Source organism: Pelodiscus sinensis, chromosome 12, assembly GCF_052426305.1.
Source record: "Pelodiscus sinensis isolate ZL-2025 chromosome 12, ASM5242630v1, whole genome shotgun sequence".
Lineage (NCBI taxonomy): Eukaryota > Metazoa > Chordata > Testudines > Trionychidae > Pelodiscus > Pelodiscus sinensis.
The window spans coordinates 2,701,153-2,724,253 of NC_143063.1; the positions used below are offsets into that span (position 1 = coordinate 2,701,153).

The 23,101-nt window shown below is 65.5% G+C and overlaps 1 protein-coding gene across 1 annotated transcript; it reads left to right on the plus strand.

Annotated features, from left to right (window-relative positions):
• The first annotated feature begins 462 nt into the window (after nucleotides 1–462).
• On the plus strand, nucleotides 463–21,205 carry LOC142831113 (uncharacterized). Its single transcript, XM_075940561.2, has 6 exons — nucleotides 463–693; nucleotides 3,739–4,368; nucleotides 12,924–13,065; nucleotides 14,593–14,805; nucleotides 15,523–15,660; nucleotides 18,816–21,205. Exons 2-6 carry the CDS (start codon nucleotides 3,780–3,782, stop codon nucleotides 19,942–19,944), a joined length of 2,211 nt encoding a protein of 736 aa, XP_075796676.2. The 5' UTR covers nucleotides 463–693; nucleotides 3,739–3,779; the 3' UTR covers nucleotides 19,945–21,205.
• The last annotated feature ends 1,896 nt before the right edge of the window (nucleotides 21,206–23,101 follow it).

Genomic DNA, 23,101 nt, shown 5'->3' on the forward strand with positions numbered 1-23,101 from the left:
CCCTACCAAGGCCTGTTCTTTCTCAGGGAGTCATAACCAACCCCCCACTGCTCCCCGCAGGCACCGGGGCTCTGCTGCTGGCCCCTTTGCTCCCCACCTCGGTGGAGGGGTAAGGGGGCTCAGCACCCCCACTTTTTTAAATGTTCCCACGGGGGGGGGCAGGCTCCCTGCTGTGAGCCCGGAGACCTGGCTGGATCCCAGCCTCGGGGGGCGCCCAGGCCCCCAGCTCTGCAGCAGGGGGAGGGGAAGCTGTAGCGGGGGTTCAGCTCCGGGTCTCGGCCTGCCAGGGGCCCTGCCGTGGGGCTGGGAGCGGGAAGTCCCGGGAGGCGCTGCCAGTGCCTGAGGCTCTGGGGCAGCCGAGCGCGGACTCCCAGGCGCCTGGAAGCCCCCCCGAGGTGCCTGTGGGGGGCGGGGCTTGCACTGCGGCCGCCCCACGTGTCCCGGTTTGCAAACGGAGCCTGCGGGCGGGGGGAGCAGCTGCCGCGGTTTCTCGTGACCCCCCAGGCGGCCGCTCGCCAGCGGGAGGGGAGATCGCGCCCCCCCTTCGCAGTGACCCCCAGCGCCCGCTGCAGCCCCCACCGCGCCGGCCCCTTTAAGAGCCGCCCCCCCGCCCGCTGGGCTCCTGACGTCACCGCGGGGACCCTGCCCAGCCCTGCGGCGCCGGGCACAGCCCGACCCGCCGCTGGGAGCCGGGTAAGTCGGGCCCCGCCGGGCGCTGCGGGGGCGTCAAGTGTCCGGCCCGCAGCTGGCACCTTGAGGGCCGCGCACTGTGCGCGGGGGCAGGGCGCAGTTTGCACGGGGGGGGGGGGGGGGTCGCAGCTGGCACAGTTAGGGCCGCGCGCAGCTGGCACCGTAAGGGGCGCGCAATTGGCACCGTGGGGAGCGCGCAGTTGGCACGAGGGCGCGCAGCAGGCGCGGGGGGGGGGGTGCTGCCCTGATGGTGCTGCAGGCAACCCAGCCAGCCCCAAAGATCTGCTGCGCCAGCTGCCCTGCGTTGCGCGGCCCTGGGGATCTGCGCTGCTGCTGTTTCTGGACCCTCTGCCCGCAGACGGTGCGCGGCCCGGGCCGCAGCGGCGGGGGGGCCGGGCTAGCGCAGGATCGGAGCGGGCTCTGGGGGCTGACAGGGCTGAGATCCTGCTGAGCGCAGGGGTGGGGGTTGCTGGCCGGGGGGGGGACGGAGCGGGGCGGGGCTGGCTGGGCACTGGCACTGCCTGGCTGGCCCCAGGGCCCTTCATTTCCTAGCCGGGCTCCTGGCCAAGTCCCGCCCACTCGGCCCTGACCCATAGTTGGGGGCCCATCCTGCCAGAGGGTGCTGCACCCCCGCCGCCCTGCAGGCATGATGGAGGCCGCGGCAGCCCAGGGCGCTGCAGTGGGAAATCAGCTGGTGGCTGCCAGGAAGCCCCCCCCCCGCCCCGCAGCGTGTGCGGTGTGTACCAGCACCATGCGCACAGGGAGCCTGCCAGAGAAACATGGGCACGCTGCCAGCCTGGGGAGCCGTGCTAGCATCCGCAGGCCGCGGGCCCGCCCTGCGCGGCGTTCCCCGGGCGCAGAATCCCCTTCCTCTCCCAGGGCCCCCCGGCTGTGCCTGACCACGGCTGGGGGGCCGGAGCTCAGGGTACGGTGCAACTGCCCCTCCCTCCACTAACCACCGGACTTCCAAGCACAGACCCTGGGCCTGTGAACACCCCCCCCTTCCCTCCAGCCCAGGCCTTGCTGATCTGTCTGGCACCAGGGTGCCCTTCCTGGCCTGCCAGCCCCCAGCCCAGCATCTGAAAAGCCCTCGCTGCCCTGCCTGCCAAGGGGGCTGCAGGTCAGCATGCGGCGGGGAGCGAGGGCGGAGCTGTGAGCGTACATGGGGCAGGCAGGGCTGGAATAAGGGGGCTGCAGGTCAGGGCGGGGGGGCATTGGTGGAGGGGCCTGAGAACGCCTGGGGTGGTTTGGGGAACATGTTGAAAGCCCCCAACCCTCACTGGTGCGACCAGCAGCTGGAACCGAGCGGACTGGCCCCCTGCTGCCAGCCAGCGTGCTGGCCTCATGGGCTGCAGCTGGAGCAAGAACATGCCGGGTTACTGGATGGGGGGGTCCTTGCACACTCCCCTGCCCCAGTGGCACTTAGCCACCATTGTGCCTCCCTTACATTGGGCGCCAGCTCCAGGTGACAGGCGGGGGCCACCACTGGGGTGCCAGGCTGTGCAGCGGCTGGAAATCCCAGCCGAGCGTGGCTACGTGTGCAGAGGGCTGGCTGGGGATTTATAGGAGAGGAGGCCCCGGGCTCTGGGAGTGGAGGTGTGACCCCTGGGAGCCTGGAGCAAGAGCTCTGGCTTGGTCCAATCAGGGTAGGGGCCCAGTGCCAGTGGCGTGGGGTCACCTGGCCATTCACTCAGTGCCCAGCCGGCCTGCGGGACTGGTTGCCCAGGGATGTGGGGAAGGCCAAAACCAGAACTGGGTTCCAAAGAGAATCCGCTGAGTTTGTGGCGGGCGGGCCCGGCGGTGGCTACTGGCCAGGCAGAGTCACCGTGTCGGCCTGCCGGATGCGAGGGGTGGACGGCTGGGGCTGGGCCACGTGATAGTTGGCTCACCTGTTCGGATCGTTCCTTCGGGGCAGGCTTTGGCTACAGCAGTGGTCACCAACCAGTCGATCGGGATCCACTGGTCGATCTTGGAGCATCTGACAGGGGATCCTGACTGGCTTGGCCAAGAGGCCATCAAGTGCCAGCGCTTCAGCTGCCCACCTCCTGCCCTTTGGCCTGGAGCTGCCCCTCCCACTGGGAGCTTCCTGCTGTCTGTGCAGGGCAGGGGAAGGAGAGGGGGGTGCTGATGTCAAGGTGCCCCCTCCCACTCTGTGTCCCGTCTCCACAGCAGTGAGGGGCACAACAGGGCTTGGGAGGGAGTTTGCCGGCTGCTTTAGGGAGCGGGCCAGGCCGAAGGCCACCACCCAGGAGCCATCAGCAGGGCCCAGCTGGAGCCCACATCCAACTCCTATCCCAGTCATGAACCCTTCGTGCACCCCAAGCCCTTGTCCTAGCCCCGAGCACCCCTGCATCCAAACGCCATCCCAGAGCCTGCACCTAGAACCCTGCACCTAGAACCCCTCCTACATGCCAACTGCCTGTCCCAAGAGCAGCTCAGAGCCCCCCTCACACTCCAGATCCCGTGCTCAAAAGGGTTGGAGACCTCTGGGCTACAGGGCTTGCTGGACCGTTGGGCTGCCCTAGTCTGGCTGTTCTCATGACCCTAGACAGCTCCTGCCAGCCACACGGGGCATGTGTGAGAGCCAGGCTCCCTCTGGGCGAGTGTGGCCAAAGATGCTGTGGGGAGGGAGCTGTGCACATGGATGGATGTAGGGCTGGGGGCTCCTGGTGCACAACTCCTCCCCCATCAGGGTTCCCCCTGTGCTCAGTGGACTATTTGGGAGGGGGTTGCCTGGTGCCCTCTGTGCTCAGTGGGATGTTTGGGTGGGGGGGGTGCCCAGCGCTGTCCCTATAAGCTGTGGGTTGTGCACCACTCAGGAGAGACTCACGTGCCGCCGAGCAGATTAGCAGAGAGCCCACCGCTAGGTTTGGTGAGTCTATTGGTGGTGCACATTTGCACTTGACTTGGCGCACATACAGAAAATTATTCCGCACGTGGATGGAAAAGCTGAGCGCGCCCGTTGGTGCCCCCCTGCGCTCAGTGGTGTTTGGGCTGGGGGAGGGGTAGCTGGTGCCTCCTGCGCTCAGTAGCTTCTCTTCTTCCCAGCCTCCCCGATGCCTGCCCTGCTGTGACACTCCAGTGCAGCCATGGCCGGGGCCAAGGGCTGCTACGAAGGGAAGATTGCCGGCCTGTACGACCTGGAGCGCACGCTGGGCAAGGGCCATTTCGCCGTGGTCAAGCTGGCGCGGCACGTCTTCACGGGGGAGAAGGTGGCGGTGAAGGTGATCGACAAGAGCAAGCTGGACGTGAGCGCGGCGGGGCAGCTGCTGCAGGAGGTGCGCTGCATGAAGCTGGTGCAGCACCCCAACGTGGTGCGCCTCTACGAGGTCATCGACACCCACTCCAAGCTCTACCTCATCCTGGAGCTGGGGGACGGCGGCGACATGTTTGACCACATCATGCGGCACGAGGGCGGGCTGGCCGAGGGGCGGGCCAAGCACTACTTCGCCCAGATCGTCCACGCCATCTCCTACTGCCACAAGCTGCACGTGGTGCACCGCGACCTCAAGCCCGAGAACGTGGTCTTCTTCCGGGAGCAGGGCGTGGTCAAGCTGACCGACTTCGGCTTCAGCAACCGCTTCCAGCCCGGCAAGATGCTCACCACGAGCTGCGGCTCCCTGGCCTACTCGGCCCCTGAGATCCTGCTGGGGGAGGAATACGACGCCCCGGCTGTAGGTAAGTGACCGGGGCCGTCTGCTTCTGGGCCCCGCCGGCTTGCTTGGGCTGCTGAGGGCTGGGGATCGGCGGCCAGAGATGCCACCAGCTTGTGTCCGGTTCTGGGCACCACATTTCTGGAAAGATGTGGAGAAATTGGGCAAGGTCCAGAGAAGAGCAACAAAAATGGTGAAAGGTCTAGAGAACATGAGCGATGAGGGACGGCTGAAAGAACTGGGCTTGTTGAGTTTGGAAAGGAGAAGACCGAGAGGGGACATGATAGAGGTTTTCAAGTACAGGCAGTCCCCAACTTACGAGCAGGTTACATTCCGAACACCTGGTCGTAACTCGATTTAGTCGTTAGTTGGAAATACCCTTAAACGCACTGCCCACGCTGTTCAAAAAACTTGACGTACACGGTTCTCAACTCAAAAATATTATAATGGGGATAATGGGAGGTTGGTCATAAGTACAGATGGTCGGAAGTCAGTATGTTTGTAAGTCGGGGCGTGGCTGTATCTAAAAGGGTGTCACAAGGAGGAGGGAGAAAAATTGTTCTCCTTGGCCACTGAGGATAGAACAAGCAGTAATGGGCTGAAACTGTAGCAAGGGAGGTTTAGGTTGGACATTAGGAAAAACTTCCTGCTTGTCAGGGTGGTGAAACACTGGAATAAATTGTCCAGGGAGATTCTGGAATCTCCGTCACTGGAGATCTGTAAGAGCAGGTTAGACAGACCAGTGTTTCTCATCCAGTTGTACGAGGGCCCTCGGGTACTCCAGAGAAGTCGGGGGGGGGAGGGTACGTGAACACAACTGAAATTTGGAGAAAACTGAATTTTTGTTTTCAGTTTTACAGCGCTTTATTAATATAATATAATATGAATGGAGATTGCCTATCTCCTGGAACCGGAAGGGACCTTGAAGGGTCATTGAGTCCAGCCCCCTGCCTTCACAGCAGGACCAAGTACCATCCCTGATAGATTTTTGCCCCAAATCCCTAAATGGCCTCCTCAAGGATTGAACTCACAACCCAAAATTTCATCGCCCGCCCGGCTACGATTAAGCTGTTTAAACAAATGTGTTGCAATGGTAGAAAAAAATGGTGTGTTTGAAAACTGCAGATACTGGGGGTACTTGTCTTTTTTTTTTTTTTTTTTTTTTTTTTTTTTTAAAGAGGGGTACTTTATAAAAAAAAAAAAAGGTTGAGAAACACTGGTCTAGAGTTGGTACTGGGTCCTGCCTCTCGAGGGCCCTGCCAGTCCGAGTGCTCTGTGCCTGTGGGCATGCAGGCTGCCTGTTCCCACTGCGTATGGGGCTCCAGTCAGCCCGGGATCTGAGCATCTCATGGACGTCCCCTCGCAGCCCCCCTTGAGTCAGAGGGAAGCATCCCATTGCATCTGCGGAGCCCTAAGGCTACTGCAACCCTGGCAACCAGCAAGGAATTAGCGATTGGCTAGGAGAGGTGTCACTCAGCTCTGGCGGGAGGAGTCAAATGCTGAAAGTCACTGGATACACCTTGCTGGGGAATTGCAGAGTGAGCAGAAGAGGCGTGGTCTGGAAATCTCCGATCCCGCCCCCTGCGCTAGTGACTGACAGCTCAGTTCCAAGGGGCAGGGATGTTGACTGGGTCAGCGCATTAACGATGTGTCGCAAGGCGGGGTCTGTGGCAGAGGCCAATGGGAATTGAGCATAGAATTAAATGGGAGGGTAGCCTAGGTTTAAGCCATCGTGGCTTAATTTTGTTGGCTAGGTGTGGACAGAATGTCGTCCCATTCCAGGAGTTTGTACACTTGGCTCTTTTAAAGGCCAGCTTCTCAGAACGGAAGCGATCATGAGCAGAAACCGGAATGGGAGGAAATAATGTACATATGCAAATGTGAATGATAATTGGGCATCCTTGGCATTAATCAGCTATCATTTCCAGGACCACAAAAGTATTAGGTCCTGGATCTCCCCTCCTGACAGGTACAGAGCTGATCACTGGCCTAGAAATTAGCTGTTGGCTAGGTGCAAATCGTCACGGTCTAATCTATCTTTCCTGCTCAAGCAGACTAGAGTCCTTTCCAGGACTGTGGGTGCTTGCTGCTGAAAATGGCCAGGTTCCCCAAACTGAAAATAATCAGGAGCAAAATTGTGCGGGGGTGGGGGAGAGACCAAATGGATCAAAAGATGAACGCTAATTGGGAGCTGTTCAATGTTTTACCAGATGCCTAAACAACTATGTTTCCACCCCCATGAAAGAAGGTTTCTTCCGTTTAAAAAAAACGGATTCAAAGGAAAGGTGGAAGCAGCAATGGTATATGGAAAGTTGATGCAATTAGGGATGTTAATGTTTAACCAGATTCCCGGTACCCAGGGAGCAGCTCTGTCAGGCCTCCACATGGGGCTGCCTCTTCCAGCCATGTGTGGGGCTGGAAGTAGCCAGGTTGGAGGGGAGGGGGGGCTCTAACCCAGCCACATCTGGCAGAGGGGGCTGCTCAAACCCAGCTGGGTTAGAGCGGCCTCTCTCTGCCCACCCCCATTTAATCCATTATCCAGTTAACTAATTAAACAGAATTATCTATCCCTAGATGCCATGACTAATGTTTATGAAATGCAGACAATTGATAAGGGAAGCTAAAAGTATCAATGAAAAATCTATGGTGCATAGATTAAAGAAATTAGGAAGGAAGTATTTAATATATCCGGGACAACAGAATTCATGGCAGTGGTCTCAGTCCAACAAGAGGTGGGGATGATAAACTTGTCAATAAGAACACAGATAGAGCAGAAATGTTCAGAAAACATTTGTGTTGTGTGCTTGGGAAGAAGCTGGATGAAGTATTCATGGCTCCAGGGGGCAATGAAATTCTTTTTGTTATAGTAGTAACAGGGAGAATGCCTCCCAGCAGCTGCTGTAGTAAAGCCTTAAATCTGCACAAGCAGAGGACTTGTAACTAGAGATATAAAAAGCCAGGAAGCTGTCTGAGACACTGATGTTCGCTCTCACCAAACCCTGGAACACTGAGGAGGTTGCAGAGGCCTGGAGAAAAGCTACTGTTGGGCTGCTGTTTAGAAAGGGGAATATGGTGACCTGGGATACGACGGAACCGGTTAGCCTGACGTAGACCCCATGCTAAATCATGCGGAGGCTGAGGTGGGATGGAATTCGTAAGGATGGCAGCATAACTAATGCCTTTCCAAACAAAGCTGATTTTTTTTTTTTTAATGAGATCACAGTTTGGTTGGTACAGCTCTGTGGATCTAACCAAATTGGACTGCAGTAAAGCATTTGACTTCAGCCTTGTCTACACATCCCAGGAGATCGGCGTTCTGGGGATTGATTCCCCAGGGGTCGATAGAGTGGGTCTAGTAAAGACCTACTAAATCAACTGCGGATTGCACTTTCCTCGGCTCTGGTACTCCTCTGGATGGAGAACTGTCAGAGGAGTCGATGGGAGAGTTTTTCCCATCGACCCCCACCCCCCTGCCGTGGTAGTGCCATGGTGTGTCAACTCCAACTGTGCTATTCGGGTAGCTGGAGATGTGTACCTTAGTTTGGGGTTGTCTCCTGCGACTGACCTGGCCTAAGTCTCACAGAATAAACCCTTAATGTCCTTCAAAAGCAGCGTCGCCCCCAAGAGAAGAATTCACAACTGCTCAGCCCGCGCTGCCCTGCTGCAAAGCCATGCAGGGAAGCCAGCGGCCGTGGGGGGCAGCCTGGCTGGGAGGGGGCTCCCAAAGCAGGGGACACAGGCCTGGGGATGGGCAGGGGGCATGTGCCTCTGAGACCCTCTCTGCTCAGTTCTTGCGCCCCAGGATCTCCATGTTCAGTGACGTGCCCAGCCCCGAGCGTCACTGGTGGTGCGTTCTCTGGCCGCCGGCCAGGGCCGAGCCGGGTGTGCGGTGCAGGGTTGGAGTGGGTGCTCTGGGCTGATATCAGAGCAGGGGATCCGGGTCGGCCCCAGGACAATCTCTGTCTCCTAGTGACGGCGTGTCCCTGAGGCCATTAGCTACACAGGGCCCAGCTGGGGCGCCAGGAGGGGGTGACCTCGGGAGGCTGCTGCCATGCGCCTGGAATACCAGAGCTGCGGGCACATCCTGGAACGGGGTGGCCCCGCCCCCCCGGTGGCCCCGCCCACGTGTGACCTCACAGCATGAGGGATGTCGTTTCCGGGAGGGTGCTGTCCCACCCCCACCCGGAATCACGCCGCTGGGGGTGGAGCGGGGCATTCTGGGAAAGGGTGTCGCTGCCCCTTGTGGGGGGAGGTGCGGTGAGGCTGGGGAGGAGCATGTTGAAGCGAGGCGGCTGGGGCCAGGGCCAGGGCTGCGGTGCCCGTCCTGGCATGATGCCTGGCGCCGTGGGCCATGCCCTGTCTGACTCCTGCTCCTCTCCGCCCCGCGCCCCAACTCCCTGCCGGGCATGAGGGTGCAGGGGTAGCTGCCTGGGCGCCCCCTGGCTGGCAGCTCCCAGCTTGACTGCTCTGGGGCCCTGCCCACGGGAATGGGGCCTGCTGCTTTCCAGCCCCCCGTGTCCACACGGCCCCGCTCCAAGGCCGTCCGGCGGGGGACCCTGCCTCTGTGGGGGAAGGGAGCCCTGTCGGCACCCCTAGGAGGGGGCCCTGAGTCCTGGTGCGCCCGGGCCCCCGTTCCTTGTAGGCCGGAGGGGTGGGGTGAGCTGGGAGATGGGGGCAGGGCTCCTGGCAGGGGGCCACTGGAGGGGTCCCTGGGGCTGCCGGGGCAGGGACGTGCTTGGGAACACTCTGTGCCGGGCGGAGGCAGGAAGGGCCTTTCCTGTTCCACAGGCCGGCTCGGCAGCCAGCCCAGCCCAGCACGGCCCTGACAGTCTGTCGGCCGGCCGGGCACCCTGCCCATGGGGAGGGCGCAGGGGTCCATGCTAGTGGGCCAGCACGGGCACCTTCCTGGGAGAGAGGGGCAGGCTGAGCTGCGGCCAGGCTGGGGGGCGGGGGGGCCACGTTGAAGGGAGGAGACTGAGTCCAGGGTGACAGGCCTGGAACAACAGAACCAGCCCCGGCTCTCCCTCTCTCTGGGACCTGGACTGCTCTGTCCGCCCTGCTCCCCCGACTGGCAGGGAGCCTCCCGCCCCACGGTGCCCCCCACAACCCCTCCCCGACTGGCACGGAGCCTCGTGCCCCCCCATGACCCCTCCCCGACTGGCACGGAGCCTCCTGCCCCACGGTACCCCCCCATGACCCTCCCTAACTAGCACGGTGCCTCCCACCCCATGGTACCCCCCACGGCCCCTCCCCAACTGGCACGGAGCCTCCCGCTCCATGGTACCCCCCATGACCCCTCCCCGACTGGCACAGAGCCTCCCGCCCCATGGTGCCCCCCACAGCTCCTCCCTGACTGGCAGGGAGCCTCCCGCCCCATGGTGCCCCCCACAGTCCCTTCCCTCCCACTCTCTCTCTGCTCCTGTGGGGTGGTTCCCCAACAGGGGCTGGAGTGAGGGCAGGCCCTGTGTGTCCACCTCCTCTCTATTCCCTCCCAGGCGGGGTGGACAGCCTGGCGCCTTGGTGTGGGCCGGGCCCTCGCCCAGAGCCTGGCTGCCAGAGATGCCTCCGAGCCGTGCGCCGAGAGCCTGGGCTCCTGGGCCTGGCCCTGTCTGTGACGCGGCTGCCTCCCCCCGTCCCCCTGTGCTGCCCCCTCCTGCCAAGCCTCGTCCCCTGCTGCCACAATCCGCTTTCCCAGGGCCGCTGAGCAGCTTACAGCCCTGAGAGCAGGGCCCCGTAATCCCTGCTCCTTTAGCCTCACCAGCTGGGCCGGGCACGCTCCCTCACAGGCCGTGCTGCCCCACAGCTCCCCCAGCCGTCCCCTTGGCTGCCCCATGCGGCTCGCCCCCCTGCTCGCGCCGGGGCCTGGCCGGCTTCACCCGCCCCCCCCCCCGCCCGGCGAGACGGCCCCTGCTCTAAATAACGGGTCATCGCTGGAGCACGGCTCAGCCCCTCTGCTGCGCCCGGGGGCGGGGGAAGGCACGACTTAGGGGCCCCTCCCACTGCCCCCCCCCTCCCACTGCCCCCCGCTCCCCAGTTCTGCCAGGCCCTCCAGCCCTTTCCCCAGGGTCCCTCCCCACCCAGCTGGGCTGCAGAGCACCTTGGCCAGAGGCTGCCAACAAAGGGCAGGAAGCTGTGGCTTCCTCCTGGTGACAGGCGGCAGGAAACAGCCCCAGGTGTTACACTAGCACGGGGCTTTGTGTGTGTGTGTGTGTGTTGGCACCAGACTTGGGGTGTGTGTGTATTTGTGTGTGGTAACAGGCTGCAGGAAACGGCCCCAAGTGTTACACTAGCACCGGGCTTGTTCTGTGTGTGTGTGTGTGTGTGTGTGTGTGTGTGTGTGTTACACTGGCCCTGGGCTTGTTCTCTGCGTGTGTGATGTGAGCAGGGGAGGAACAGCGTCTGTGACGGGGGCCAGGCACGGCCCCCTTGGAGGTGCTTCCTGGGGTGCTGACAAAGCCACCGCCACTTGACCCCTTGCTCTCTGGGGCTCCTCACAGCCAGGTCCCTGGTCTCCCCCAGCCAAGGCACAGAGCTGAGTCACCCCCCCCCCCCCGGAGAAGGCAGTTTTGGGCCCAGCTGCCAGGAAACCACTGGGATCAGAACCCCAACTAAACCATTCCGGCAAGCCCCCTTTAACAATGAAAGCAGGAGGTACACCAGGATCGCTCCCCTGGGGAACAGTTATTGACACTGGGCTTGATGGTGATACATTCAGTCAGATTTCAGTGGCAATACGTGAGAACAGGCCGAGCCAAGTAGGTTGCAAACTCAAACTCCCAGAAAATGCAGTGCTAGTTTTACCACTCCCAGTTCTGTACCCACGAACCTTAAAACGGGGCTTATCCCAGCTAAACCCCCAAGCCGGGCAGATCTTTTTCCCGGGGGTCTCTGGTTCATTCCCCAGGGAGGGCCATGCCAGCCAAAGACAAAAGACGGAAACACTTTGCATCTTAAATCCCCTCCCTTTTTAGGCCGGAATTCTTTGTGTCTGTGTTCCACCCTTCCGTGGAAAATCAGCTGGTCAGACCCCTACCCGTCAGGGGGCTCATACCTGGCTAATACCACTCCATGGACCCATCACTTTATCTCACTTCTCTTTAAACTCTGTTCTAGTTCTAGTCTTCACAGCCTCCTGCAGCAAGGAGTTCCACAGGTTGACTCTTTGCTTTGTGAAGAACAACTTTCTGTTACTAGTTTGAAGCCTGCTACCCATTCCTTTCCTTTGGTGTCCTCTAGTCCTTCTATTATGGGAACTAATGAAGAACTTTTCTTGATGCACCCTCTCCACCCAACTCCTGCTTTTAGAGACCTCTATCCTATCCCCCCTCAGTCTCCTCTTGTCTAAACTGAAAAGTCCCAGTCTGTTTAGCCTCTCTTCATATGGGACCTGTTCCAAACCCCTAATCATTGTAGTTGCCCTCCCCTCTCCCACCCTCTCTCTTCCCCTCTCCTACCTCCTTTTCCCAGTCTCCCCGAGTTTTGTTCAATAAAGAGAGATTCTGTTTTTGACCACACGTTTTCTTTATTTTGTACATCAGGAAAGGGGGCTAGGGAGGGGTAAGTGGAAGGAGGTGAGGGAGGAATGGGGTACGAGCCCCCGATGGGGAGGACTGGGCTGGCTCTGCGGACTTCTCGGGGTGGAAGCTCTCCTGCAGCCCCCCAATTGCCCCCTCTTCCCAGATGGCAGCCTGCGGCAGGTGCAACCGGTCTGATGGCCGAGTGCTGCGATGTGCCCAGTGTGGGCACTCAGGGCACTCCAAGCCAGGACTGCTTTGCAAGCAGGGCACCCCTGAGAACTGTCTGTCCGGGGTGGGGGTCGGGTCCCTTTAAGCGCAGCCCTCAGCTAGCCTGAGGCAGCAGCTCCACGGTCTAAGTCCTCCTCTGATGCCCTGCTGGCACTGCTTCCGGCCATCCTTAACCCCGGTTCTGGGTCCACTTAATGTGGACATGCTAGTTCGAATTAGCAAAACGCTAAGTTGAACTAGTTTTTTAGTCTGGATCCGTTAGTTTGAATTAGCTTAGTTTGAATTAACTAATTAGAACTAAGTTAGTTCGAGTTAGCGCTGTGGTGTAGACGTACCCTCTGTCAGCAGAGACAATGCAAAGGAAGTGCTCTTTGGCATTTCTCACGAACTCATTTGCATCGTCTCTTCCAATCTGTTTTGCGGAAAAGGATTTTGCGCAAAAAACGCCGTGTAGACGGGGCCATTTTGTACCAAAAAACCCCTTTTGCCCAAGAACCCTGATTCCTCCAAAAAGCAGGCGTCCAGGATCTTATGCGAAAGGGTTTTTTGCCCGTCTACGCGGCGGTTTGTTTTGCGCAAAAACCTCTTTCGCAAAACGGATCGGAAGAGATGATGCAAATGAGAGCACGAGAAATGCTAATGAGCGCTTCACTTGCATTGGCTCTGCCGACAACGGCTGCAGTGTCGACGGAGCATTTTGTCCAGAGCATCTCGGCGCGATGCATGTTTGTGTGCATGAGGCAGTTTCATAAAGTGGGGGGGGGGACGGTTACGCTCCAGGCAGCTCCCCCCCTCGGCGCTGGGCTGAGTTCTCCACGTCTCCTTCTCTCTGCAGACGTCTGGAGCTTGGGCGTCATCCTCTACATGCTGGTGTGTGGGCAGCCGCCCTTCCAGGAGGCCAACGACAGCGAGACGCTGACCATGATCATGGACTGTCGCTACACCGTCCCGCCCCGCGTGTCCGCGCAGTGCTCTGAGTACGCGCCCCTCCCCTCCCCTCCGCGGGCCCAGCCTGCCCTCCCCCGCCCCGCCCCGCCCCGCCCCGCGTGTCCGCACAGTGCTCTGAGTACGCGCCCCTCCCCTCCCCTCCGCGGGCCCGGCCTGCCCTCCCCCGCCCCGCCCCGCGTGTCCGCGCAGTGCTCTGAGTACGCGCCCCTCCCCTCCCCTCCGCGGGCCCAGCCTGCCCTCCCCCGTCCCGCCCCGCGTGTCCGCACAGTGCTCTGAGTACGCGCCCCTCCCCTCCCCTCCGCGGGCCCGGCCTGCCCTCCCCCGCCCCGCCCCGCGTGTCCGCGCAGTGCTCTGAGTACGCGCCCCTCCCCTCCCCTCCGCGGGCCCGGCCTGCCCTCCCCCGTCCCGCCCCGCGTGTCCGCGCAGTGCTCTGAGTACGCGCCCCTCCCCTCCCCTCCCCTCCGCGGGCCCGGCCTGCCCTCCCCCGCCCCGCCCCGCGTGTCCGCGCAGTGCTCTGAGTACGCGCCCCTCCCCTCCCCTCCGCGGGCCCAGCCTGCCCTCCCCCGCCCCGCCCCGCGTGTCCGCGCAGTGCTCTGAGTACGCGCCCCTCCCCTCCCCTCTGTGGGCCCAGCCTGCCCTCCCCCGCCCCGCCCCGCCCCTCCCCTCCCCTCCGTGGCCCCAGCCTGCCCTCCCCCGTCCCGCCCCGCGTGTCCGCGCAGTGCTCTGAGTACGCGCCCCTCCCCTCCCCTCTGTGGGCCCAGCCTGCCCTCCCCCGCCCCGCCCCGCCCCTCCCCTCCCCTCCGTGGGCCCAGCCTGCCCTCCCCCGTCCCGCCCCGCGTGTCCGCGCAGTACTCTGAGTACGCGCCCCTCCCCTCCCCTCCCCTCCATGGGCCCAGCCTGCCCTCCCCCGCCCCGCCCCGCGTGTCCGCGCAGTGCTCTGAGTACGCGCCCCTCCCCTCCCCTCTGTGGGCCCAGCCTGCCCTCCCCCGCCCCGCCCCGCCCCTCCCCTCCCCTCCGTGGGCCCAGCCTGCCCTCCCCCGTCCCGCCCCGCGTGTCCGCGCAGTGCTCTGAGTACGCGCCCCTCCCCTCCCCTCCGCGGGCCCAGCCTGCCCTCCCCCGCCCCGCCCCGCGTGTCCGCGCAGTGCTCTGAGTACGCGCCCCTCCCCTCCCCTCCGCGGGCCCGGCCTGCCCTCCCCCGCCCCGCCCCGCGTGTCCGCGCAGTGCTCTGAGTACGCGCCCCTCCCCTCCCCTCCGTGGGCCCAGCCTGCCCCATCACAGAGCCGCGGGGGCAGGGGGCAATCGATGGTGCCTGGCCCTTAGCCAGGGCAGTGCCGCTCGGGGGAGAGCGCAGAGAGCACCGAGGTCTGTGAGCTGTGCACCCCGGCGAGACGCGGGCGGGTGGTGGGTGGCGTTGAATCTCTGAGTGGCCGCCCAAGCGCCCGGCTCCCGGGGCACACTGGCTGCGGGGTCCGGGGGTGTTTACCCGGCGGGGAACCCGGGGCCGGGCTCCCTGGGGCGCGGCTGGCGTGTGACTCGGCCTCCCTGCTCTCCGCCAGCCTGGTGGGCAGGATGCTGCAGCGGGACCCCAAGCGGCGGGCCTCCCTGGCGCAGATCGAGGCGCACCCCTGGCTGCAGGGCGTGGACCCCTCCCCCGCCAGCCGCTGCCTGCTGCCCCTGACCTCGCACAAGCGCGTGTCCGAGGAGGAGCACGAGATCATCATCCAGGCCATGACGTGCGGCAGCATCGCGGAGCGGGACGCCATCCAGGAGTGAGTGCCGGGCGGGCGCCCTGGGCCTGGCCTGGCCTCCCCTGCCCTCGGGGGCGCGGGGCTGGGCCGCTGACCCCAACCCACGGGGACCCTGGGCAGGAGCCTAGCAGCACCCCCCTCTGGGGCAGCTGCTCGTTGGGACGTGAGAGGGCAGCGCCAGGGACTTCCTGCAGAGGGGGGGCAGGGAGGGGTCTGGGGCAGAGAGGGGGTTCCCTGCCGACTGGGGGGGCACAGAGGGGCTGGGGTAGGGGTCCCCTGTAGACCAGGGAAGCAGCAAGGGGTGGGCAGGACAAGGGGTTCCCTGAAGAGCAGGGAGGGTACAGACAGCGGGTCCCATGCAGACTGAGGGAACAGGAAGGGGGCTGGGGCAGGGGGGGCTGGGAAGGGGCAGGGCAGGGGGTTCCCTGCCGACTGGGGGAGCAGGAAAGGGGCTGGGGCAGAGAGGGGGTTCCCTGCTGACTGGGGGGGCACAGAGGGGGCTGGGGTAGGGGTCCCCTGCAGACCAGGGGAGCAGGGAGGGTCTGGAACAGGACGGGGTTCCCTGCAGACTGGGGGAGCAGCGAGGGGGCTGGGGCAGGGGTTCCCTGCAGACTGGGGGAGCAGGGAGGGTCTGGAACAGGACGGGGTCCCCTGCAGACCGGGGCAGTGGTGCTGTGCGTGGGGGGCTCGCAGGGTGGCTTTGCCGGGGGCGTCTCTCACCTCTGCCTTGCACCCCAGGGCCCTGGAGGCCGATCGCTACAACCACATCACGGCCACCTACTTCCTGCTGGCCGAGCGCATCCTGCGGGAGAAGCAGGAGCGGCAGAGCCACCAGCTCAGCCTGGTCTACAACCTGGCCCAGCAGGTGCAGAGCAGGTGAGTCCGGCCCGGCCCGGCGCTGGGAGGGGATGGGGGGGCCAGGCCCCGCTGGGACGTGGCCGAGGCCCAAATCCCCTGGGCTCCTGTCCGCAGGCTCCAGCCGGCTGGGCCCAGGGGGACGTGGGGCGGTGCGCCCGGCCGGGGGAGGGCGGTGCGCTGGGGCCCCCCATGCCGCCAGCTCCCTGCCCTGAGCCCCCCCACCCTGACTCCTGCCCCCTCAGCCTGAGCCCCTCCTCACCCCCACCCTGACTCCTGCCCCCCCAGCTCTGAGCCCCTCCTCACCTCCCACCCTGACTCCTGCCCCCCCAGCTCTGAGCCCCTCCTCACCCCCACCCTGACTCCTGCCCCCCCAGCTCTGAGCCCCTCCTCACCCCCACCCTGACTCCTGCCCCCTCAGCCTGAGCCCCTCCTCACCCCCCACCCTGACTCCTGCCCCCTCAGCCTGAGCCCCTCCTCACCTCCCACCCTGACTCCTGCCCCCCCAGCTCTGAGCCCCTCCTCACCTCCCACCCTGACTCCTGCCCCCCCAGCTCTGAGCCCCTCCTCACCCCCACCCTGACTCCTGCCCCCTCAGCCTGAGCCCCTCCTCACCCCCACCCTGACTCCTGCCCCCCCAGCTCTGAGCCCCTCCTCACTCCCCACCCTGACTCCTGCCCCCCCAGCTCTGAGCCCCTCCTCACCTCCCACCCTGACTCCTGCCCCCCCAGCGCTGAGCCCCTCCTCACCCCCACCCTGACTCCTGCCCCCTCAGCCTGAGCCCCTCCTCACCCCCACCCTGACTCCTGCCCCCCCAGCTCTGAGCCCCTCCTCACCCCCACCCTGACTCCTGCCCCCCCCAGCGCTGAGCCCCTCCTCACCCCCACCCTGACTCCTGCCCCCCCAGCTCTGAGCCCCTCCTCACCTCCCACCCTGACTCCTGCCCCCCCAGCTCTGAGCCCCTCCTCACCTCCCACCCTGACTCCTGCCCCCCCAGCTCTGAGCCCCTCCTCACCTCCCACCCTGACTCCTGCCCCCCAGCTCTGAGCCCCTCCTCACCCCCACCCTGACTCCTGCCCCCCCAGCTCTGAGCCCCTCCTCACCTCCCACCCTGACTCCTGCCCCCCCAGCGCTGAGCCCCTCCTCACCCCCACCCTGACTCCTGCCCCCTCAGCCTGAGCCCCTCCTCACCCCCACCCTGACTCCTGCCCCCCCAGCTCTGAGCCCCTCCTCACCCCCACCCTGACTCCTGCCCCCCCCAGCGCTGAGCCCCTCCTCACCCCCACCCTGACTCCTGCCCCCCCAGCTCTGAGCCCCTCCTCACCTCCCACCCTGACTCCTGCCCCCCCAGCTCTGAGCCCCTCCTCACCTCCCACCCTGACTCCTGCCCCCCCAGCTCTGAGCCCCTCCTCACCTCCCACCCTGACTCCTGCCCCCCAGCTCTGAGCCCCTCCTCACCCCCACCCTGACTCCTGCCCCCCCAGCTCTGAGCCCCTCCTCACCTCCCACCCTGACTCCTGCCCCCCCAGCTCTGAGCCCCTCCTCACCTCCCACCCTGACTCCTGCCCCCCCAGCTCTGAGCCCCTCCTCACCTCCCACCCTGACTCCTGCCCCCCCAGCTCTGAGCCCCTCCTCACCTCCCACCCTGACTCCTGCCCCCCCAGCTCTGAGCCCCTCCTCACCCCCACCCTGACTCCTGCCCCCCCAGCTCTGAGCCCCTCCTCACCTCCCACCCTGACTCCTGCCCCCCAGCTCTGAGCCCCTCCTCACCCCCACCCTGACTCCTGCCCCCCCAGCCTGAGCCCCCCCACCTCCCACCCTGACTCCTGCCCCCCCAGCCTGAGCCCCTCCTCACCCCCCACCCTGACTCCTGCCCCCCCAGCGCTGAGCCCCTCCTCACCCCTACCCTGACTCCTGCCCCCCCTCAGCCTGAGCCCCTCCTCACCCCCACCCTGACTCCTGCCCCCCCAGCCTGAGCCCCCCCACCTCCCACCCTGACTCCTGCCCCCTCAGCCTGAGCCCCTCCTCACCCCCCACCCTGACTCCTGCCCCCCTCAGCCTGAGCCCCTCCTCACCCCCACCCTGACTCCTGCCCCCCCAGCCTGAGCCCCCCCACCTCCCACCCTGACTCCTGCCCCCCTCAGCCTGAGCCCCTCCTCACCCCCACCCTGACTCCTGCCCCCCTCAGCCTGAGCCCCTCCTCACACCCACCCTGACTCCTGTCCCCCCAGCTCTGAGCCCCTCCTCACCCCCCACCCTGACTCCTGCCCCCCCAGCTCTGAGCCCCTCCTCACCCCCACCCTGACTCCTGCCCCCCCAGCTCTGAGCCCCTCCTCACCTCCCACCCTGACTCCTGCCCCCCAGCTCTGAGCCCCTCCTCACCCCCACCCTGACTCCTGCCCCCTCAGCCTGAGCCCCTCCTCACCCCCCACCCTGACTCCTGCCCCCCCAGCCTGAGCCCCCCCACCTCCCACCCTGACTCCTGCCCCCCAGCTCTGAGCCCCTCCTCACCCCCACCCTGACTCCTGCCCGCCTCAGCCTGAGCCCCTCCTCACCCCCCACCCTGACTCCTGCCCCCCCAGTCTGAGCCCCTCCTCACCCCCCACCCTGACTCCTGCCCCCCCAGCTTGAGCCCCTCCTCACCCCCCACCCTGACTCCTGCCCCCCCAGCTCTGAGCCCCTCCTCACCCCCCACCCTGACTCCTGCCCCCCTCACCCTGAGCCCCTCCTCACCCCCCACCCTGACTCCTGCCCCCCTCACCCCGAGCCCCTCCTCACCCCCCACCCTGACTCCTGCCCCCCCCTGCCCTCAGCTCCCTACCCTGAGCTCCTCACACCCAAGATCCTGTCCTGACTCCTGCTCCTTCCCCCATTACCAGCCTCTGCCCTGAGCCCCACCCCACCCCACACTCAGATTTCTTACAGGGAGGGTTATATAGCCCCTCCCCCCTCCCCCTGAGCCCCCGCCCGGGGCGTGGGGGGGGCTGCGACGCGACAGCGCCTGTAGGGTCCGTACGTTCCTGCTGCGTGGCCAGGACAGGACCGGCCCCCGCCAGCCCCGGCTCGGCCCCACGCTGCGGCTGGCCCCGGGTCGCTGGGTGCCCTGGCCCAGGGCTGCTCCCAGCAGGCAGCTCCCACCCCGGGCCTGACCCCGGGCCTGCCCCTCTCTCTTTCAGCGCCGCCCTGTCGGGCCCGTTCAGCGTCGCGGGCGACGCCCGGGACCTCTCGTCCTTCGCAGAGACACCAGACTGGCCGGCAGCCGGCCCCTGGCCCCCCGCCCCCGAGGATGCCGGGAGAAGAGAGGGCAAGCCCCTTTCCTTCTCTGCCCTGGGGGACCACGACGCGCCCCCCGGCCTGCGTGGGAACGGGCAGCTGGTCCGCGCCCTGCTGAGCCCCGCCCTGGCGGACGCCCCCATCGCCAAGAGCGCCCCGGCCCTGCAGCAGATCTGCGAGGAGGAGGAGGAGGAGGAGGAGGACGAGGGGAAGGCCAGCGCCGTGGGAAGGAGAAGCTCCTCTTTAAACCAAGAGCAAATGCGCGATTTCCAGAGCTCCAGGGTCTCCCTGCTGTTCGGCCGCGGCGCCGGGGCCCACAGTAAGGGGGAGAGGAGCCTGGGGGCTGCCAAGCCTGGCTTCTGGGAGCAGGGCCCGGGGACCAGCGGGCAGCCGTCGCCCCTCAGCAGGGCACCGAGTCCCAGGAGCGAGCCGGGTCGCCCCCGAGAGGCGGCAAGGCCTGCTGCGGCCCAGGAGGCCCTGGCCCGGCTCAGCAGTGGGGGGAGCGCCCCAGACCCCCTCCCTGGGGGGAGCCCGGCCGAAGAGGGGGCCGCCGAGCTCCGGGAGGGCCCAGAGAGGCGCGAGGCTGACGGCCGCCCGGGGCCGGAGGAGGACACCGCTGCGGTGGAGGATGGGGGCGGCGGGGAGCAGCGTGGGGGGGGCGTGGACCTGTGTTCTGGGCCCGGCGAGGGCCCCGTGGCAGGCTCTGCTGGGCGTTCCGGAGCCCAGGGCAGAGGAAGCCTCCACGCCATGCCCAGCGGGCCACCCGCTCCGGAAGACGAGTCCCGGCGACCGGACGGGCCCCCGGAGACGGGCCCCTGCCCCCGGCCCCCCGCGGACAGCGCCCCCGGCGGCGGCGAGGCGGCGGCCGACAACGTGATCAAGCTGGACCCGGCTAAAAGCAAGAGCGCCAACCTGCGGGACCGGCTGCTGCAGTTCCCGCTGTGCGAGAAGGCGCTGGCCTTCAAGATCCGGCCCAGCTCCAAGGACAACCTGCTGTCGCTGGGACAGTTCAACTGCTGCCACGTCATCTAGCCCCGCGCGGCTGCTGGGGGGCGGGGGGCCAAGGCCCCGGGCCGGGGGCAGGGCTGAGGCTGCCTCTTCCGTTCTCCTCCTCCTGCACTCCTCCTGGGCCCCGCGCCCGGCTCGGAGACCCTGCCCGGCCCCGTCTCGCCCGCGCTCCCTCCCGGGGCCCTGCTGTGAGGGTGCAGGGAGCTTCCTCACGCAGCCTCCCGCGGCCGGCCACAGAGCAGGCTTGCCAGGCGGGAGAGCCCCCCGGCCCAGCCCCCGCCGGCCCCTCTGCAAGGAAGGCGCCCGCCAGGACCCCAGCCCCTGCGGGATCTGGGCCAGGTGCCAAAGAGCCATCAGCGGAACCCGGTGCGCCGGTTCTGGGGAGGAACCAGCCCCCCACCTGCGGCTTCCCCAGGACCCCTTTGCACCTGCTGGCTGAGAGGCTGCAAAGCATCCTGGGAAAGCCCCCCCCCCCCCCACGCAGGTACAGACGTAGCCATCTTCCCTCGGTCTCTGCGCTGGGGGCTCTGTCACCGCTCCTGTGGGGCAGCGGGCGCAGTGCCCACGCCACACCCAGCCCCCCCCCCGTCCCCGGGCCAGGCAGGAAGGTGTGGAGGGAAGCCGGGTGGGGGCACCCCCCGGTGCCCTGCCAGGGTGCGGTGCCTGGGGCCGCCCGAGGCTGGAGAAGCAGGAGGGCCGCCCAGCCCCCGACACCCCGTTTCTGTGTCTGAAAGCCAGGCCACCCTCTCGGTCCTGTGGGCGCACCAGGCGGCTACCGGTGCCCAGACACCCACCCAGCTGCCCCCGCCCACCTGGCTCTGCCCGGGGGGGTTTTATAACTATTAGCACTAATTTTTTAAAATAGTCTATTTTAATGGAATTTAAATAGAGATTGCTATATCCCCTCCCCTGCCCGCCAGGGCTTCCAGCCATGCATGGCCGCCGGAGCATTCCCCACGCCCCCGACTCCCCCGCCCCAGAGCCAAAGGGGACCAGGGCCTCGTGTCTCTCTCTGCAGCCTCCCTGTCCGGGGACTCACCGGGTCCGGAAGGGGCGGGGGATCTATGTCACGCACGCGCGCCCCCGTATCCAACACACGTACAGTCTAGTCCGGTCCCTCCCCCGCCCCGTCCTGAGACGCTTTCTATTTATTATCTCTTTGTTTTCTTGCGGGCAAGAAATGAATTGTGAAGAGAGTCCGAAGCCGGAATTGTGCACTGAATGGATCGGGCCCAATGGGGATGCAAAGCCAGTCGGTCCAGTAAACGAAGCTCTTGATTTCAAACCGGCCTCTGTGTTTCCTTCAGGGGCTGCCTGAGTAGGGGAAGGCGAACCAAGCGGGATTAAAAGCAAGTGGCACGTGAGGGACGCACAGAATTGTGAAGGCTTGGGAGCGTCACGGGCAGAACCCGCTTCCTCAGATGTTCCGCGGGAGTAGAAAGAACAGACGCCGAGTTACAGAACTATCCAAAGATAGCTGCTGGCTGTAGGACGGGCGCTAATGAGGCTAATTAAGTGGGCGGGAAGTGCCCCAGACTTCGCTTTTGATATAAAAATGCAGCGTTAAAGGCAGGGGAGACTGGCTTCATAAGGCCACCTCCAGTTCATGTCTTTCGAGGATTACGGTCCTCTTCTGTATTGCCGCCTTCTGCCCAGTGCTAGCACAGGCCGGGGCTCCGTGTGGACCCCCTGCTGGAGCAGATTTGGGTGAGGCTAAGGCTGGCGACAGTCTGTGCGCCACCTGGTTGTTTTCCCTGCGCCCAGCAGGCCTGGAGCAGAGGTGGTCACAAACAGCATGCAGGCCGGGCACTCAGCCCCGTTCCCAGGGGACCGAACTCCCCCCCTGCCAAAGAACCCGCATCCAGAGAGCTTCAGCGCAGCATTGCAGCCCCTGAGGAAGCGACTGGGCCGAGTGCCAGGGGCCAGCGCCCTTCCCGGACGTGGGGGGAGACTCCCCGTTTACAGGGCTGTAGGGCCCGGATTCAGGCGGGGGGGAAGCGGGGCGTTCCCCTTAGCGTCACGATCAGTGCAATGGGGGCTCTGTCCCTTTATGGGGCAGGGCGGAGGGGGCCAGCCAAGCTGTGTGGAGGGACATGGGCAGAGGCGGGTGCTGGGGGAAAGGAAATTGGGGGTCATGTGTCTGGGGGGCCCAGGAGCTGGGGAGCTCAGCTCCCCCAGAGCTGGGGCCAGCCCCACAGGAGAGGGACTGCTGGCCCCACCCAGCCCAGTTGGGGGGTGGTTTGGCTTGACCCCCAAGGGATGGGGCAGCACCGGACCGCTGTCTCCAGCAGCCAGCCCAGTGAGGGTCAGACTGGCTCGGGGGGAAGGAGGTCCGGCCCCCAGGAACAGGAGAGGCCAAGGACAGGCCTTGGAGTGGGGTCACGCTGGGGCTGGGGGGAGGGGGACAGCACCTTGCCACAGCAGGGCACGTTTCACGGGGGTCGGGTGTTAAATTATTGAAAAAACAAAAAGCCACGATGGATTGAATTCTCCCCCCCCCCAGCCCAGGGTCCCTCGTATGCCCTGCATCAGCCTGGCCCCCCCGCCCAGCCTCCCAGGCCCCCCATACCCCCTGCATCAGCCTGGCCCCCCCCCGCCCAGCCTCCCATGCCCCCCGCCCAGGCCCCCCATACCCCCTGCATCAGCCTGCTCCCCCCGCCCAGCCTCCCATGCCCCCGGCCCAGGCCCCCCATACCCCCTGCATCAGCCTGGCCCCCCCGCCCAGCCTCCCAGGCCCCCCGCCCAGGCCCCCCATACCCCCTGCATCAGCCTGGCCCCCCCGCCCAGCCTCCCATGCCCCCCGCCCAGGCCCCCCATACCCCCTGCATCAGCCTGGCCCCCCCGCCCAGCCTCCCATGCCCCCCGCCCAGGCCCCCCATACCCCCTGCATCAGCCTGCTCCCCCCGCCCAGCCTCCCATGCCCCCCCGCCCAGGCCCCCCATACCCCTTGCATCAGCCTGGCCCCCCCGCCCAGCCTCCCATGCCCCCCCGCCCAAGCCCCCCATACCCCCTGCATCAGCCTGGCCCCCCCGCCCAGCCTCCCAGGCCCCCCATACCCCCTGCATCAGCCTGCTCCCCCCGCCCAGCCTCCCAGGCCCCCTGTGCCCCCTGCATCAGCCTGCATCCCACCCTCCCCTCCTCCCAGCCCAGGACCACCGCACACCCCCTACTGGACCAGAGC